The sequence below is a fragment of the Carassius gibelio genome, chromosome B22 (assembly GCF_023724105.1).
Source record: "Carassius gibelio isolate Cgi1373 ecotype wild population from Czech Republic chromosome B22, carGib1.2-hapl.c, whole genome shotgun sequence".
In the NCBI taxonomy this organism is placed as follows: Eukaryota; Metazoa; Chordata; class Actinopteri; order Cypriniformes; family Cyprinidae; genus Carassius; species Carassius gibelio.
The window spans coordinates 14,479,457-14,499,363 of record NC_068417.1 but is presented as its reverse complement, the minus strand read 5'-3'; the positions used below and the strand labels follow the sequence as shown (position 1 = coordinate 14,499,363).

General features: G+C 38.1%; 1 protein-coding gene and 2 long non-coding RNA genes across 3 annotated transcripts in view; 2 read left to right on the top strand and 1 right to left on the bottom strand.

The window, feature by feature from the left end:
• The window catches only part of LOC127987188 (uncharacterized), a 5,426-nt gene extending 1,037 nt beyond the window's left edge, over positions 1-4,389 (top strand). The window contains exons 1-3 of the long non-coding RNA XR_008161097.1: positions 1-1,115; positions 4,042-4,100; positions 4,288-4,389. The exon at positions 1-1,115 is cut by the window's left edge and continues 1,037 nt beyond it. This is a non-coding gene — a long non-coding RNA (uncharacterized LOC127987188). The remainder of the gene's footprint in view (positions 1,116-4,041; positions 4,101-4,287) is intronic.
• Positions 4,390-4,505: 116 nt separating this feature from the next.
• Positions 4,506-11,503, top strand: LOC127987187 (uncharacterized). The gene is made up of 2 exons (XM_052589439.1): positions 4,506-4,618; positions 4,861-11,503. The coding sequence occupies exon 2, from the start codon at positions 9,894-9,896 to the stop codon at positions 10,863-10,865; it is 972 nt and encodes a 323-aa protein (XP_052445399.1). The 5' UTR covers positions 4,506-4,618; positions 4,861-9,893; the 3' UTR covers positions 10,866-11,503.
• Positions 11,504-17,737: 6,234 nt separating this feature from the next.
• LOC127987186 (uncharacterized) lies at positions 17,738-19,680 on the bottom strand. Its single transcript, XR_008161096.1, has 4 exons — positions 19,536-19,680; positions 18,581-18,780; positions 18,393-18,491; positions 17,738-18,099 (listed from the first exon to the last, which is right to left on the bottom strand). It is a non-coding gene; the product is annotated as an uncharacterized LOC127987186 (long non-coding RNA).
• Between the last annotated feature and the right edge of the window lie 227 nt (positions 19,681-19,907).

The window sequence follows — 19,907 nt, the reverse complement described above, 5'->3', positions numbered from 1 at the left end:
CATTTGATTTTTGGGTGAATGCAGGCAGTCGAACCATGAGCTCTTGAAGCTTCATCCATGTCCAGTGTCTGATCTATTTTTCTCCATAATTAATTTCTCCATAATTCTCCATTAAACCAAATCCTATGCTATCCCATTCTATCTCGCTCACTAACGCTTGTCAATGCCGCTATCTGTTGTTGTTGCAGTTTCCGCTATATTGTTGTTCCGTCTCTTTAGGTTTCTACTGTGACTCAACGACCCGGGACAGTGTTACCACCTTGTGGAACAACTGATTAATGCAAAATTCAATGCACATGTGCAACCTGCATGTACAAAGTGTGTGCGGTTACAAAAATAAGATTTTGCATACACAGTACAAAATTTGCATCACACTCACTGTACGCTGTTCCTCGTGTACTCGTGAAAAATTAAGAATACTTTGGGCTTTACCAACATTACATTATAAGATAATGCACCATGCCGCACTGCCGGAATCATCAAACAGTGGTTTGAGGAACATGATGGTGAATTTCTGTCAATGCCTTGGCTTACAAATTCACCTGACATGAACCCAATAGAACTTTTGTTGTTCAACTTGGAAAAGGGGTGCTACATCATCACCATCCTGCAATGTAGAGGAACTGGAGGACCAGTTGTTGACATTATGATAAGATACACAGGAATCACCTGCTTGTCAATCAAGTCAAATCAATTCCTAGATGCATGGCTACTGTTTTGCCTCTTAAAGGAAGTCCTGCAGGTTATTAGGTGGCTATAATGTAATGTTTCATTGGTGTATATATCTAATAAAAATGTACCATAATCTTTCGTCTAGGAATATTGGATTTATTTATTTTACTAGAACTTGTCAGAAGACATATTTTGTTTACTAAAGCTGTAGTAGAGTAAAGTCAACTGCTCCATCTGCTGGACACTCTTAGGCATCCAGGTTAGCAAGCATCCAGGCCACCGTAGTTATCATGCACCGATCAGGCGAAGGGACAGTCTTGTCACCGCAGATGACTGTTCAAATACAACCTTTTAGCTTTGTCTTTGCTCGGTCAGAAAGAGATAGTTCGTGTGGATTTTTTTCTCATGATTCCTGTCGAAGTTTTGTGCGTTATTTACCTAAAGTAAGTGTGTGTTTATCTTGTATAGTGTTTTTAATGCGGATTAAGATAATTTGTCGAGTTTAAGGGCAAGATTAGACAGATGCGCAGAAGACCCGCAGTCCTGCACGAGCAATAGTTAACCAAATGTGTATACCTGGAGTCGTCATATTCAGGTCGTTAATGTGGTTGTGAGATATGTTCGCCTAATTAAATTGTTAGTTCAGAAGTGTGTTTAATCTGTCAAATATACACTTAATGTACCCTTTTGAAAAAGAAGCTTAATTGTATTAAAAGTGTACTTGTTGTGTACTTCCAATCTTAAAAGTATAGGCTACTTTTTTAAAGTGCATTTGCACATAATATCATATAATTAAAATTAAAGGCCACTTAAGTGTACTTAAAGAGATTACATTTTAATGACAATAGGTCTTAACATACTTAAGTGCACTTAATGATGATGTCTAATTAAGTATTAGGCTACTTAACCTGTTAACTGTCACTCACGTTTTTGAAGATAGACTTGAATGTGCATGATACAAACCCTTTCATGACTGAAAACATTTTGTTACATGATTTTGATGTGCCATTTACATGGTAATGCAATGTCTGATTTTAAAATGGGTTTTAAAGGATGAATTTTGAGATTTTATGTTTTCAAGTGATATATAACTTCTGATGATTTCTAAAATGTGATAGAGAAAAAGGCAACGAGGAAGTCTTTTTTTTAAACAAAGGTCAAAGCTCCTTTTGTAATGTAGATTTCTGAGGGTGCACTCTTGTCATAAATTGATCTATTACTTTTCCTACATAATTTTTAACAAAAAATATTGGTAAAATATATATTTGGGAGTCTTAGACCTTTCCAACGATATATAGTTTGTCAAGATTAGATTAGATTTTATACGGGACGGGGGGACATTTAACAGGTTTTAAACATACATTTAACATAATTATGATTTTATTGTATTTTAAACAATAGGGCTTGGGCGTCGTGACATCATTACTTGGCGTGGCCGCCACGTTGACAGCTTCCTTTACTGCCACTTGGACTACTGCGCAGTGTTTAGACATACTCCCTCTCATCCGTGTGTCTTAATTTGATGAATTAAAAATCTATTTTAACCATTTTCAACCGTCGCTGTATTGTGGGGTGTAATAGCGCAACACATAATCGCCATAGGGAAAATAAAATGAGAATTGATTAACTTTACACCGCTTTCATGCTTGGAGGCGCGACTACGGAGACCATAAATCTGAATATTAATTTATATAGCTTAAGTCATCATTGAAAATAAGGGAAATTTCTCGAGTTACTCATCCAAAATACGGGAAATTACAACATTCATCTTTTTGTTGCTATCCCTCTGCTGACAGCAAAAATTCGTACTATAAAATTGCTGCATTTACTAACGTTAAGCGATTTGTGAAGCTAGGTCTAACGTGACTTTAGTTACAGATTGGAGTGAAATCGTGCTCTCCCAACAACCACGCTATCTTAAAAAGCCCAACATCACGCTAAGGTTGCTTTCAAGTAAGCAAAACGATGCTTTGAAAACATCTGTTTCGCTGGAAGGACAAGGAGTAGCAACAGGACAACAACACAGAGACTTGACAGGTCTGATGGAGGGGCTAACAGGATATTTTACAGGAAAATACTAAAACGGGAAGACAGCGGGGAAAGAGCTCAAATACGTGAGAACCCCGGAAAAATGGGAGGGTGGACAGCTACTAACTACACTTTTGAAACACATTGTTAAAAGTCCATGTGTGAATGGTTGTTAGCACTAACAACTGTATAATGTTTGCCGCTGTTCCGGGGTTCTATGATTTGCAGCTCCTGAACCCATCCATTTGTGAACTGTACATGAGACTTGACTTGTAGCTTCAGAACTATTCTGAAGTGCAGGCGCTCACAAAACAAACAAGGTAGCCGAAGATATCTGTAATGCAAACGTGCGGCAACAAGTCTCCGTCGATACTCCACTATTTGTTGGGAATTTCATATGGATCCAAACCGTTAATAGTGCCGATTTTGTCCACATACCGGTCCCTGGCATCCCTGTTTAGCGTATCCCTATAAATCCCACAACCCTTTCGCGATTTTGACATCTTTTTTTCTTTCTCCCAACTCTGCTCTTCTCGTTCAACTCGCTGTATGTTTACATTGTACAGAATACTTTCAGTATCATTATGTTGTTCTAAGTCACTTAAACACACATTTAAGTGCAATAATTACAAGCAAAAGTTTAACGAAATCTAAACCAAATGAATATGGATTCAAATATACTACATTTGGTTTCTAATATAGGCTAAACTGCACTGTAAAAATAACTTTTAGTTAGGTGAATGAGTTAAACCAACAAATTAGAACAACTTGAACTTGAGTAGAAGTGGAAAGCTTGAAATAATAGGTAACCACGCAGTGTCTCTTTTGTTTAATGCGCTTGCGCCAAAATATTACGTCATGATGGCGCAGGGCGCACTACTTCACCAGTTTTTGAAAAATGCGCCATGCGCCATGTTTGTGTAAATGCGGTGTGTGAGGTAGTGGTGGGCGATACTGCAAAATTTGGTATCATAACATACTTCATATTCATTTTCTTTATCCTTAATTTAGTCTTACCATTTGTGTGGCTTTCGCCATAACACGTCAGTTCTTGCTATATGAACTCAGGAGGTTGAATTAATGACATAATTTATCTCTGACTGCATTCTGATATTGGTGGACTAAAAAAATTGGCGCTACTGAACAAAATTCAGAGATCTGATCTTGTAATATTTAATGTACATAATCAATATTATAATGACCAGTAATATTCAATATATCAGCCACCTATAGAAATAATGCTGTTTTTTCTGTTTCTTTTTGCATTTGAAGAGCTAGATATTCCGTTACTGCTTGTGTTGTAATATGTTTCTACTTATCTGGAGTTATTCATTTTTTCAGGATCAGTACCGTTTTGTTACTGGAGATACAGTGTGGAGACACAGACCAGTACTGAAGAGGTGATGTTAGAAGTTTTTAATGAATTGTTGTCGATAGCTCACCCTGATCACACACGACAAGTTAAAGGTGCTATATTAAGTCATTATCCCTATGGATTTGAACAGCTTTGAATCTTTTCCATTTGCAATTAATATATTACATTCTGTGCATTTACAGACCCCCCTCTAATCATCATGTATTTTACAGGTAACAAACCAAAGGATGAGGATAGTAGCTTTTGTGTGCCAGCCGTGGTACATACCGGAACATCCTTCGTGAAGATGTGTGAGAGAAGCTTGCAAGGCAAGATTAAATTATTTTTTTTCATATAAGAAAAAATATATATATTTTTGAATGGTAGAGTTATGTTTTATTCCCTGTAAAGTAGGAATAATGAATGTTTGTAAAAATGTCATCTATTTTTTAAGCCCAGTGAAGATGGTGTGATCAGGAATTCTGCTGTTTATGGGAAATCTGAAGGAACATTTACCAGCATTCTACAACCATGTTGCCCTGATAATGTTAATTCAGCTCTTAGGTAATGCAGATGTTGTCAAAAGTTTACACACACCTTGCAGAATATACTGCTTCATCAGAGTAGTAATTGTATTTTTTTAATGATTCTACCTCGATACCCTCTTACTGCTTAAATTTTCATGATACTGCAAGGTGTATATAAACAACTTTAGACCGCAACTGTGTCTATTGCTTTCACTCAACTGAACCATTTATAATGGATGGATTTGTTTTATAACAATTGTTCTTCTTTCTTTCCTCAAGGAATTTTTTGGACTTTCCTGCCTCTTTGGAACATTTTTTCACAGACTGTGGAGAGATGGTGTGCAGCTTCATGACGTGAAGTTTACTTCCGATGAAGAGCTTCGGGGACATTGACAGATAGCACGTCCCAGCAAGTTCATTTGGAGTTCTTTTTTTTTTTAGTCAAACTTGCATTCACTAATGCTGGGGTATGATTTTAGAAGAAAACCTTTAGTCCTGTTTAATTTTGGAGCTAGTAAAGATTTGAGAACCAATGGCCTGGTTTCACAGACAGGGCTTAGACTAAGCCTGGATCATAGTTCAATAAGGACATCTAGGTCATTTTTCCTTGACATGCCTTAGAAAAAAAAAACATTACTGGTGTGCATCTTGAGACAAAGCAAATGCACTTGTATTTTTAAAGATCAAGTGCAAGTTTCTATCATTTGAAACAGCTCAGAATTACATTTTAGTCTTGGGCTGGTCTTAAGCCTTGTCTGTGAAACCAGGGGTACAAGTAACACACTTTGGTAATGTTTTACAATAAGGTCTCATATCTCATTTGTTGTACATGGATTGATAATTTTCTTTCTTTTGTTTTGTATTAAATGCGTGTCGTTTGTGTGTTTGTAATCCTATAAGTTATGGCGACCAAATGACTAGTAATACCAGTAAATGTTGACCTTGTGGACATTTTTAGGTCCCCGGTGAGGAAACCGGTTTACACATCTAACAGAAAGATGTTTTCCATGATGGTGAAATTAGCATTGTTCTCCAGACTCAATATGAAATACTAAAAAGTACTAAAAAAGTGCCACTTAAGTTGTTAAAAAAAATCTCTCAAGAGTTGCACTCATTGCATTTAATATAACTTTAAAATGTAATACATTTGAAATTAATTACAAATACAATGTACTTAAGCAGCGAAAATAACAGTTAATTTGCATTTATGTGTGTTCTCTTCAAGTATATTATTTCCGCAATAAGTACACTTTATAAAAGTAAACTTAAAGGTACAGGTACAGACCACAGCGTTGTACTGCTCATAAGCTGCCATACTCTTCTCCCACGGGGCGGCCTCAGAGCACAGTATGTCCAGAGACTTCCTACAGGGGCCCACAACCAACGATTCCATACTTCACCTGTCATGACCCCAGCGAGTTCGCTCTTTTAAAGTTGGCTCTTGACAATCTGCTTCCTGATGATGCAACTGAGCTTTTCAAGTATCAGGTTTTTTAGATAATCTGAAGTTTGAAGAGGCCCGTCTAATTGCAGACTCATTCCTCAATTCCCTTTGGCCGTACACAGACACTATGACTGCACTTAATGACAGATTTGGAAGACCTCACCAGTTAGCCTTAACTAAAATAGCAGCGGTCATGGATGCCCCTGATGTTCAGCATGGAGATTTGGCCAGTTTTGATAGGTTTGCCCTTCAAATCCAAGCTCTTGTGGGTCTTCTGAAGACATTAGGTCCTGAAGGTAACATGGAATTACAATGTGGTTCACATGTAGCCCGTCTACTCACTAAACTTCCTCCAGATTTACGTGCCTCTTTCAGACGACACATGCCTTATCAGTCTGGTGCAGTTTACACTCTACTGGATTTAGCAGAGTGGCTCAAATTTGAATCATGGTGCCAAGACTTTGATGACTTATATCAAAGAAATGAGCAGAGACGTAGAATAGTGCAACCAAGATCAAGCTCATTAGTAAAGCCTAGGCTTGCCACTGTTCTTCATGGAGCTGATCAAACCCATAACACTACTACAAAAGCACTGTTACCCTCAAAGCAGTCCAACCCAGTCCAGAGACTCGAACAGAGTAGGGTGTTGTGCCCATACTGTGACAGTACCGAACACTTCCTGAGCCAGTGCACCACCTTCCAGAAATTCAGTAAAGAGGAGATGATTAAATGGATCAAAGACAACAACCGTTGTTGGAAATGTGGGAAGTCTCACTTAGCAAAAAAATTACACTCTGAAAAAGCCCTGTCGCTTATGTAATGGGGAACACCTTCAAATCCTTCATGAGGTGAACGACCGATCACAGACAGAGGGCACCTGTTTGGTGAGCTCCACAAATAATACCCTGTACCTGGACAGGCCTTTAGGATCCAATCATGTTCTACTGAAAGTGATTCCTGTCGTGCTACAACACAAGAATCAAACCCTAAACACCTACGCAGTGCTCGATGATGGATCCGAAAGAACCATGCTACTCCCAGCAGCAGTTCAGAAACTAGGACTTAAGGGACAGACAGAGGAGCTAGCATTAAGAACAATTTGACAAGATGTCAAGAAACTCATTGGGGCCTCCGTTTCCTTTAAGGTGCGCTCAATATCACAGCCTCAATGGAGCTACCAAATCCAGAATGCTTTTACCTCTGAGCACTTAAGTCTGGCTGAGCACTCCTCCCTCCATCTCTATGCTCCAGCAAAAATATCAACACCTGAAGAGGATTTCCTTGCAGCGCATCCACAGAGCATGTCCCTTTCTTCTAATAGGAGCAGATCACCCCCACCTAATTACACCCATTGAGCCTGTACTTCTCGGCCCCCTGGAGGTCCAGCAGCTATCAGAACCCAACTAGGTTGGACATTTCAAGGCCCAACATGCTTTCTAGAGCAACAGCTCCCCCCTCAGCAATGTTTAACTATCTCTGTCAAACCTCAAATGGAAGAACTTTTCCAGAATGTGGAGAGACTTTGGCAAGGTGATGCTATCCCACACAAGAACGAGAGATTGGTTGTACGATCAAGACAAGATCAGATTGCATTAGACTTGTTACAAGCCAGAACCACCAGAGTCATGGTAGATGGAGTGAACCGCTATGCAACACCACTCCTAAGGAAAGCTGATATGCCTCACCTCCATGCCACTAAGGATTCTGTCATGCCCAATTTGAGAAGCACAGAGCGATGACTGGCAAAGGATCCTGGGAAGGCAGCTACATACAATGAAGAAATCAAGAAACTGGAGAATTCTGGCTATGTTGTTAAGCTCACTATGGACTGTGAGACCACTGGAGGAGAATCGTGGTTTATTCCCCACCACGTGGTTCAACATAATGGGAAAAACCGTGTTGTGTTCAACTGCTCCTTTGAACACAAAGGTCAAAACCTGAACCACTACCTCCTTGCCGGACCTGCTCTCAGCCCTTCCCTTCTGGGAGTTCTGTTGCGCTTCAGGGAATATACTGTTGCAGTAAGTGGAGATATAAAGGCTATGTTTCATCAGGTCTGCCTACTGCCTGATGACAAACATCTCCTCCGCTTTGTTTGACGTGATCTTGAACCCAGTAACCCTCCCAGAATTTATGAGTGGCAAGTGTTGCCTTTTGGCACAACCTGCAGCCCTTGCTGTGCCATTTATGCTGTACAGCGCCATGCTTTGGAGAACACACAACCAGATAACACCCTAAGATCAACAGTTGAACGTAACTTTTATGTAGACAACTGCCTCAAGAGTGTAAGGTTCCCAGATTATGCCAAACAGTTGGTGGATGGTTTGCGTAGCCTTCTTAGTAGTGGTGGGTTTGAAATTCGTCAATGGGACTGCAACATGCCAAATGTCATTGATCACCTTCCCAAAGAGGCTCGTTCAAACAGCATTGAGCTTTGGCTATCACATGACAAGGTCGAACCACAGGAATCCACTCTTGGCTTGAGATGGAATTATGATGCAGACATCCTCAGTTACAAACACCGCCCAGTACCAAAAACCACACCCACTCTGCGGCATATTTATAAGGTCACAGCAAGCCAATATGACCCTCTGGGATTCATTCTGCCTTTCACCTCTCTTGCTAAAATTCTGATCCAACCGTTGTGGAACAAACAAAGAGATTGGGATGACCCCCTGTTGCCAACAGACCTATTGAAAGCCTGGAACGAGTGGGAGAATGAGCTCCCCATCCTTTCTGAAGTTACACTTCCACGGTGCTATGTTTCAGCAGATATGGACAAATCCAATGTCACAAGACAAATTCATATCTTCTGTGATGCTTCAGAACAAGCGTATGGTTATGTGGCATACCTCAGAACTGAAGATGAACAGGGCAAAATTCAGCTTGCATTCCTGATGGCCAGATCTAAAGTTGCCCCCAAACGCAAACAAACTGTTCCAAGACTTGAGCTATGTAAAGCCCTTATTGGTGCCCAACTTTCAAAGCTACTAGAAAATGAACTCACAATTGAAATCAACCGAGTGGTCCTGTGGTCTGATTCAACCACAGTTCTTTCATGGATAAAATCTGAGTCCTGCACCAGCAAGTCTTCGTAGGGACTAGGATAGCAGAAATCCAAGACCTAACTGACCAACATGAATGGCGATATGTAGATTATCCTAGAAACCCTGCAGATGATCTCACAAGGGGGCCCAGCTTAATAGAGCTTACAACACCAAACAGATGGACTCAAGGCCCACCATTCTTACTACAAGCAGAATCTGAGTGGCCAGCTAGGCAAACCTTTAAAACCCCTGATGATGGGGGGAACAGAGGAAAAGTGTATTTTTGTGGTGTCTCAAGAATGTCCAATCCCGTAGAACCTAGTGAGTACAGTTCCTGGAAAGACCTAGTTGGAGCCACAGTCAAGCACAGTCAAAGTGACTCAAACCAATCCAGCTCACCTACAGCTAAAGATTATGTGATGGCAGAAAATCTCATCTTTCAAAATATCCAACGAAACAGCTTTCCTGAGGAATATGAACAACTGAGAGCTGGTAAGCCTGTCTCCACCACAAGCCGCTTGCTTACTTTGGCCCCAGAGTTTGATGAATCCAGTCAGATTATACGTGTTGGAGGATGTCTACGTCGGGCTGAAGGTCTAGAACTCCAGACAATTCACACAATAGTTCTGGATCCTCACCACCCGGCAACCAAACTACTCATACAAGACTATGACAGTAATTTGTGTCACCCAGGACCGGAACGGGTATTTGCTGAATTGAGGAGAAATGTGTGGATACTCTGAGGTCGTGAGGCAGTTAGAAAATCCCAACACAACTGTATAGAATGTCGTAAGTGGAAGGCAAAACCTGAGGTCCCTAAAATGGCTGATTTACCTCCAGCACGTCTGAGACTCCACAAACCTCCCTTTTACAGCACAGGTATGGATTGTTTTGGGCCCTTCCAAATCAACATAGGCAGATGCTGTGAAAAAAGATGGGGCATAATCTTCAAGTGTCTCACGACTCGATGTGTACACATTGAGCTGCTCACATCTATAGACACAGATTACTTTCTTATGGCTCTGAGAACATTTATTGCATGCCGAGGCACCCCTTCTGAACTGCTATCTGACCAGGGCACTAATTTCCAGGGTGGAGAGAGAGAGCTAAGAGAGGCCTTAACAAACTGTAGTCAAGAGCTTCAACAACATCTTGCCAAACAGAAAATCACATTCCTTTTTAACCTTCCTAGTGCTCCCCACTTTGGTGGCATCTGGGAAAGAGAGATTCGATCCCTCAAAAATGCCCTCCGTACAGTAGTAGGTGCACAAACAGTGACAGAAGAAGTGCTTCAAACTGTGCTTATTGAGATAGAGGGAATTCTCAATAGTAAGCCCCTAGAATATGTCTCCTCCAATGTAGCTGATTTGGACCTAGTTACCCCAAATCTCCTGCTCATGGGGCGGCCAGATAGCTCTCTACCTCAAGTGACATACCCTGCTAACGAACTCATTGGACGACGCCGATGGATACAAAGCCAAGTCCTCACTGATCATTTCTGGTCAAGTTTTGTGAGACACTACTTGCCTAACCTCCAGCTGCAACATAAATGGCATGCAGAGACAAAAAACCTTGCAGTTGGAGCTGTTGTAATGTTGGTTGACCCTCAACTACCAAGGGCCTTCTGGTTAATCGGGAGAGTGGTCAGGACATTCCCTGGAGCAGATGGACAAGTAAGGTCTGTAGAGGTCCAAGTTAAGGGTCGACTATATACACGGCCTGTCACCCATCTCATTAACCTACCAGATATTACTGAGGAAAATGACACCAACGTCAAACTAAAAGACTCTTAACTTAGATTGAGAAACAAATATGCCCTGCATATTTGGGGGCGGCAGTGTTAAGGAGGTCTAACCAATCAGAGTCCACTTTATGGATGACGTTGGAAAAGGACGATAGGTGGCGAGCTAGAAACTTCCCTACCTCTCTTGTCAGCGAGCGGAGTGAAGAAAATGAACGCATGTTCCTGAGTTCCTGATATTAATCTTTGGAGTTTGCCTACTTTGTGTGTGTTTATGCAAAGATGTAAGTCTATATACTTTTATGTGATACTTAATATAGTTATCTCGCCCTGTTATGTCTGCCTCCTCAGAGTTCTGAACTCCCGCTGAAGTAGTTATTATAACAGATTATGCATATAAAGTTATTTATTTACTTCATTCCTTATTAATCATTGTTGGTGCATCATAATTCAGTTAATAAGTGATTAGATGTTGATTTATCATATTCTCCGTAATCCCGTTAATATACGATGATTACTCCTCACTTTATAACAGACACAGAGAATTTGCTAATTATTGTTATACATGCTGAATGCGCCATCTAGAGGACAATTGAAGTATTGCATTTAACTAGGAATTGTATTAGATGTGAATATCATGTATATATGTTGTCATTATATTATTGTAAAATGTTATTTATTTGTTTATTTCAGACCACACACACGTTTACTAGAGTAAAGTCAGAATGTTCTGAATCTTGTGCCGTGTTTTTACTGACACCCTGGTGCGAGCACAATCTCCTGATCAGCCCAATAGTTCAAACTTCCCTACATTCTGTAAATAAAAACTGTATTTATTTACATTGTTTAACTTGTCAGGTGAAATAAGGCAGTGTAAATAAAGCAGTAAATAACCAAATGCAATAACACTGCACCTACATAAACTTTAGTCATTCAAATAAAATAATTGGGCATACATAGCAAACGCGAGTTCAACGATTTGCGCGAGTAAATTACATACAAAGTCAATGCAAAGAGGCGATCAGACTATGGATCAGACGCTAGAGAAGCGATGCCCCATGTTTGGCGTGTATGCCCCATAATACTAATCTTGTTGATTGTTATAATAGCATACGTGGGAGCTGTCCTTGTCGACAGAACCAGCGGCAGACGGTAAACAGCAATTATGTTCCATAAATAAGTAATACAATCCACCATTAAACATGCAAGAAGTAGTAAACAATGAACTGCTTGAAGCAAGCTGGATGTTAGACACTACTTCCGCATTTGTGCACGACTGCACTGCCCCGTGTCACTGTTTAGAATGGGAATTTTCTCGAGATTTACAAGTAGTTGAAAACATTAGAGATATTGTTAGTAATAAGCTGGACAAAATATATAACACTAGCCTAGTGGTTTTTGGATATTTTACTGCAACTATCTTACAAATTGTACCTTTAAGTGCACTTCTTTTTCACAAGGGTATGTCTACCCATCTTTACATATATGCCGTTTAATTTCTAAAGTTTAAAGCTTAAGAATTCACATTATATTGCTTTGCAGTACTGAGTACAGCCTTATATCTGGTGATGTAACCTGATAATTTACATTTGATTATTCTAACAACATAAACTCCATGATCACAGGAAGAAGGAGGTGGGAACCAGCTGGCAATCCAATGAAAAGCACAATTTCCACATTACGTATTATGTCACATGACACAGTCACCTGTTGCATGGTGCTGTAATGCTGTTTTAGCTGCTGTTTTTTTTTTTTTTTTTTTGCGACGCTTGAAAAGAAATGATAATTATAAAGACATTTTATGTTAAAAAAAACTGAAGTAATCTGTGTTTGAGTCTGTTGTTGTTGTTAATATATATTATTTTAAACTGCGGTGACTATGAAAAAAGCAACATCTAAGTCTTCTTACTGTTGTGATCCAGTCAGTAATCTGTGTTAAATGCACTAAGGTTAACCCTGCCTGCTTTAAATGTCTAAAAATAATTAACTGTTAAAAAAAGTAATCAAAAAGTAATCACATGTAATCAGTTACATTAGTTTAAAAAAAGAAGGTTATGAAGTAATTAACTACCTATTTATTACATTTAAAATAGGGTAACTTGTCATCTGTAACCTATTACATTTTCAAAGTAACCTTCCCAACACTGAATACAACTTAGGAATGTGCTTACAGAAAAAAAGGTGGCACAAACAGCAGAGAATAAACAAATGTCAGAGAATAAATATGAACTAAAAGGTGTGAGTCAGGGCGAGCTCTCTAGGACATTCTGTTTTAATCATCATGTTTTGGTGACCTTTGCATACACAGGCTGCTCCTTTGATTTCTGCAAAGAAAAATACAAAATACAGTCAGCAAGAAACCTGCTAATTCAATAGTTTCACCCACACGTCCCTAACCCTAAACCCCCTTAAAGTAAACCATTTTGTGTTGTTACACTTTCAGATAAACATAATTTACTATTTTGATTATTATTATTATTATTTTTCTCATAGGGACCGCAGGCCGGTCCCCACAATGTCAAATATGTCAGGTTTACTATCCTTTTTGGGATATTTGGTCCCCACAGTGTAGCATAAACAAGTACACAGTACACCAACACACACACACACACACACAAATAACAGCACAATTTTTTTTTTTTTTTTTTTTTTAAAGGATACGCGTCATAGGCATAGACCATATAAAAATAGGTCGTAAGGCACCACTTCCTCTCCGACCACGACAAACACGGAAATCTACAGTAATAACCCGATATGATAAAGACTTGACTCTCCTTCTCCCGGTGTCGTGCAGAAAGTTAGTGACTTCCATTCACTTTCACTGTATGGCAAAAAAAGGTAAACGGAGACAGGGTGTCAGAACGCATGCAGAATTATTACGGTGAGTAGATTATTATTATTATGGATGATCTAATCATTTAATATAATAGTAAAAGCAATAACCTTTTTAACTTCATTGAAAAAAGTCAAAAGTGATGTAATGTGACAAAATAATAAGCGAAAATCACAGTTGAAACGCATAGCCAGGCAACATTTATGTATTATTATGCAAACGGCTGATCATTGCACTGTAAAACCCGACAAGTTAACTTAACTCAAACCGTTTGAGTAAACAGATTGCCTTGATTTAAACCCTGTAAGTTTTAAAACTTTGCATTCAAGTAATTAAGTGATTAACTAAGTGCTGATTGAGAATTAGTGATGAACAGCTGCTGCTAACAAACAGAATCACTGAAGAAAAGAGAAACACAAGAACTACTACAACTGACTTCAGACACAGCCTTAGATGAAATCAACTGAAATAAAATACATGAAATCTCTCAAGATCTGATTAAACAACCCCACAAACAGCATCACCAGCTCCACTTATTAATAACCAGACTGACTTTATTTCTGTCAGACGTCTACAGAAGATCTTATTGAGAATGAACTAAGGTTTAGATGTTGATTTATTGTTTCATTTGAAGTAACCATGTTAGAGATCAGTGTTTGCTTTAGTTAGGATCTTGACCCTTGATTTCTGTCTTAGTCTTTTCTCTGGCTGTTATAACCGTGTGTTTCTAAAACATATTTGTTGTAACTCAAAAGCCCAGAAGAAATGCCATCAGGTGTTAACCTGTACCTAGATGTAGGTTGTTATACTTTATATGGTGATGATAATCATCAATTATTGAACTGCTAGGAGTCTAATCTCTGATGAAATAGGTGTTGTGTAATTTGATTGGTTATAGTAAAAGTGATTCTAAGAGCCAGTGGCTCTGTAATAATCAGTTAATAAAAATACTTTTCAAACAGTGTGGTCTTCTACGGTGTCAAACAGTCACACACAGACATCAATAATCAGAATATGAACCTCAACAATGGTGACCATAAAAAAAAAAAAAAAAAAAAGCTGCAGAGCATGCTGGGAGCCATGGATGAGTTTTGTACTACAATAGTATCCAGCATGCATTGCAGCATGTTTTTTTGTCACCATTGTTGAGGTTCATATTCTGATTATTGATGTCTGTGTCTGACCAACTACTGGGATGGAATACAAATGTATGTGTACAAAATGTTTATGAAGCCATTTTTATATTAACTGATTATCACAAACTCTTAGGGTCACTTGTATTAGATTCACTTCTACTAATTACACATTTGTTTCCTCAGAGATTAGACTCTGTACAGATCAATATTTGTGAACAATAATGAATAATTATCATCACCTATATGAAGTATAACAACCTACGTCTAGGTACAGGTTAACACCTGATGGCTTTTCTTCTGGGCTTTTGAGTTACAACACATGTGTTTTAGAAACACACGGTTATAACAGCCAGAGAAAAGACTAAGACAGAAATCAAGGGTCAAGAGCCCAACTAAAGCAAACACTGATCTCTAACATGGTTACTTCAAATGAAACAATAGATCAACATCTAAACCTTAGTTCATTCTCAATAAGATCTTCTGTAGACGTCTGACAGAAATAAAGTCAGTCTGGTTATTAATAAGTGGAGCTGGTGATGCTGTTTGTGGGTTGTTTAATCAGATCTTGAGAGATTTCATGTATTTTATTTCAGTTGATTTCATCTAAGTCTGTGTCTGAAGTCAGTTGTAGTAGTTCTTGTGTTTCTCTTTTCTTCAGTGATTCTGTTTGTTAACAGCAGCTGTTCATCACTAATTCACAATCAGCACTTAGTTAATCACTTAATCACTTAATTGCAATATATATCTTCTTTCAGTGAACTCAACTGAATTAAGTTCAGAGAACTCATAACTGTTAGTTTTTTCAACTTAAATGGTTTAAGGCAATCGGTTTCCTCAAACGGTTTGAGTTAACATAACTTAAGGATATCTGTTTACTCAAACCGTTTGAGTTAAGTTAACTTGTCGGGTTTTACAGTGTGTGTTCGGATTACTGAAAATGCATTGTTACAATGATGCCAGACATACGATAATTGTCGTATACGTACAATATTTTTGACCTCTGGACGAGGTGAAAAATCCCATAATGTACAATAATTGTTTTAATTTTGTGAAACTTCAATGCATGTCGTTGTCATTGTCAAACATATCCCACAGTGTCTGAAGCTACTAAGTCATTTACATAATAAAAACTTCTAATTTAACTTTTGTAAGGAATGTTACTGATATTATATATATATATATATATATATATATATATATATATATATATATATATATATATATATATATATATATATAAATAATAGCTGGTGTGTGAACCGTTTTTCAGGCACTTAAAATATTTATAGTTACATATAAGTGCTGTTCTAGCACTTATTAAGACTTTGTAGTAGAAACGTTTTTCATTATATTATTTAATACTAAGCATTTTTCAAATGTTGATTTTCTGTGTTATTGTGTATGGGGAAAACACAACAAAAAGTTAATACTATATTTTGTCTCACATTGTTATTCTTGCAGCACATCCTCTGAGTCAAACCGAAATCTGCTGTGGTTGGTTTACTTCAGAATTGTTGTTTTCACCTTGTAAGTGAAACACATTTACTGATGTGTTGCTTTTTTTTATTAACCTCTCAATCAAATAAAATAATGTGTCCACTTAGAATTAACCATGCATACACATCATTCATTTAGACTGGAAGTTGATGACAATAAAACATGGTGTAATGCTTTATATATACACAATTTACTCATCCTCAAGCCATCCAGGATTTATTTGATTTTGAACATCCCATGTACTTGTAATATTAATAAATAATATTTGTCTGTCTCATCCTTATCCCAAGGTCACAGTGAGACAGATCCAGACCAAATGGAGGACCTGCACCTGGCATCTGAATTTGCAATGAGGGGAAGACTATTCAGCAGGGGTTCAGATAAAAAATCGGCAGCTGGCAGCAGGAAGTGGCTGCCATTGACAGCCTGAAGGCAGTAACTGGCAGCCGGATGGTAGGCGGGACCTGCCATTCGGTGGGAGCCAATCAGTATCGACCAACGTGAGCACAACCAATCAGATATAACTGCACCCAAACGCTGAGAGGGGGTTCAGCGAAAAATCGGCAGCTGTCAGCAGGAAGTGGCTGTCACTGGCAGCAGGAAGTGGCTGCCAATAAAACCGGATGGCAGCTGTCGCTAATACCCGGAAATTGGAGGAGGCTGCCGGCGGCAACAAGACAAATAAATAATTATATACACTTATGATTATGTTTAATACTTTTTTAAATAAGTATAAAGGTCAGTATTGTATATTATTTGATTTAAAATATTGATCAAATATAAACAAAGAAATAAGATCATTTTGCTAAACGTTAATTTCCAGCTGATGCATGCATGCATCATTGTTTGTGTGAAATAAAACAATTTATATTTATTTATATACGAGAGTGGCACTTACTGGGTGTATGTTGTATATTTATTATAGGCTATATACTCAAATGACTGAAAAGAGAGAAGTCTCAGAGACCTTTATTTAAAATCATAATTTGCGGTTATATTTGTAGTATTTCAAGAAACAACTATATATATATATATATATATATATATATATATATATATATATATATATATATATATATATATATATATATATATATAGTATAAAGTAGCTGTTAAATTTGTAACTGGGTTAGTAAGTTGTCAAAGTCAGTGCTTTACAATGTAAACAGTATAAAATATATCCAGTAAGCAAGCAGACTAAAATATCAATCAGAATCACTAACAACAATCCGGAGGTATTTTCAAGACTCTTAGATCAGAACTGACGAGGTATACGGAGTTACTTCTCCAGCATCTTGCACCAATCACTGTAAAACCCAGGGTGGATGTGCATTTCTCCTCATTTTCCTCTTGCAACATGGTCAAGTCAAGCATAGTTTATTTATATAGTGCTTTTAATGATACAGATCAAAGCAAAGCAACTTTACAGTATTAAATAGCAAAATAGTGCGTCAGTCAATAATGCAGAAGGACATTAGTAAACTCAGTTTGTAGTCAGTTTAAAAGGCAGTTTATCATTCAATTCAGTGATGTCATCCTTCAGCTCGGTTCAGTTTAAATAGTATCTGTGGAATCGTTTGCGATCATGTCAATGATATCACTGTAAATGAAGTGACCACAACGAAGCAAGCCAGAGGCGAGAAGGAACCAAAACTCCACCGGTGACAAAATGGAGAAAAAACAAGGTCTTTACAGGGGATCTGTATCTGGGGCTCTAGTTGTCCTGGTCTCCGCTGTCTTTCAGGGCTGTAGAGGTCCTTTCTAGGTGCTGATCCACCATCTGGTCTGGATACGTACTGGATGTGGGTGACTGCAGTGACCTTCTAATAAGAAAGAAACAGATTAATATAATTGAAGATGTTAATATCTATACAATGTTTGATAGGGAGCCAGTACAGGGTTTACAGAACTGGGCTAATCCGGTCATACTTCCTGATTCTAGTAAGAACTCTAGCTGCTGCATTTTATTATTCATAAGAAAATGGTGACTTTAATACCTTAATTGCTTTATTAACAGTAGACATGCATGCACAGCCATATTAATGATTATTCCCATTGCATCTTGTCATCATGTACAGAGCAGTGATTACATTTTCATGCATAATTTGCACACCTGGTAAGCAGTTGTTGTAAACCTCGTCGCAGTGTCTGCAGGGTGTACATTTTGTTGAATTCCTGACATGGCTTAGACTTGTTCTCCATTTTGTTCCACCTATATATTGAGATGAGGAGCATGAAAACAGCATTATTACAAAGATAAACATTCAGACATGGCAACTGAGAAATGTAATGTTATGGCACCTTTTTAAACCTCTAATCAAATATGTAAAAGAAGATACTCAGTCAAGCCAGCTGGATTGTGCCCTCTTTCGAAAGGAGTCTGTATACAGTACAGCAGACTTCTGAATTTGGAACGAACCAAAGACGGACTTAGTAATGTAGCATCACCCCTCCTCCAGGATCACGTAAAGAAGAATTTCCAACAGAACAGCATCTGGCAACTATTGTGTATTACAAAAAAAAAAAAAAAAGGTGTCAGTGCCATGGTTTTGTCTCAAGAGGCACATCAGTAATGTTTTTTTTTTTTTTTTTTTTAAATGCATGTTTACAAAAGCTTCTTCAATGTTCTAAATTTAACTACAGCCTAATCCTGGCTTAATCCAAGCCCTGTCTGTGAAACTAGACCTAAAAGTTATAAGGAATTATGAACCGGTGCATTATATTTTGTATAGATAATAATAAATAAAAATAATAATAATAATAAAAAAAAAATTGTTTTGCATTCACATGCTTACAACTTCAACTGGTACACAGAACAGTTCTGCACATGCATAGTATTAGAGAAAACACACCTCAATAGTGCAAAAAAAAAAAAAAAGGATTCTTCTTTTAAGCACTCTTAAGTTAATGTATATCACACAATCTCCTGAAAGACTTAACATGCAAAAATATATGGTTAGTGTTGCACATTTATGTTCTATCATTCCAGTCAAACAACATTCTTTTATATTATTCAATAGACTGTTAACACGCTAACAAACGTTAATATTTAATGGTATGTCAAACGTAATTTGAAGTTAATGGTAGGCCCCTATAAGGTACACAAACAACGTTGCTACCACTAATTAGATTTCATTGAACAATTAAACCAAAGTAGGCACCAAGTCTACCAAGTCGTTCACCAAGATAACAATTAAAATCAAACTTACAACGCAAAAAAACATTAATTACTCCGATGACCAATTTATGAACTTACCGTTTGATCAATCGCAACCATTACTGAAGCGTTCGGGTGCAGTTATATCTGATTGGTTGCGCCCACGTTGGTCGATACTGATTGGCTCCCACCGAATGGCAGGTCCCGCCTACCATCCGGCTGCCAGTTACTGCCTTCCAGCTGTCAATGGCAGCCACTTCCTGCTGCCAGCTGCCGATTTTTTATCTGAACCCCTGCTGCATACTGACTCAGGTGGGGTTTATGGGATTAAAATCCCGCCAAATGTATTGCAGTCACAGATCGACAAATAATATGCATAAATAAAATATTTGCATGTACAATAATAAAGCACAAAACCAACACAAATGCAATTCAAAAACAAAAACTCAAAAACAAACAGCACAGTCATGG

Bases quoted from the DNA above. Each gene is read 5' to 3' on its own strand.
- LOC127987187 (XM_052589439.1), top strand. From the start codon at position 9,894: ATGGCTGATTTACCTCCAGCACGTCTGAGACTCCACAAACCTCCCTTT.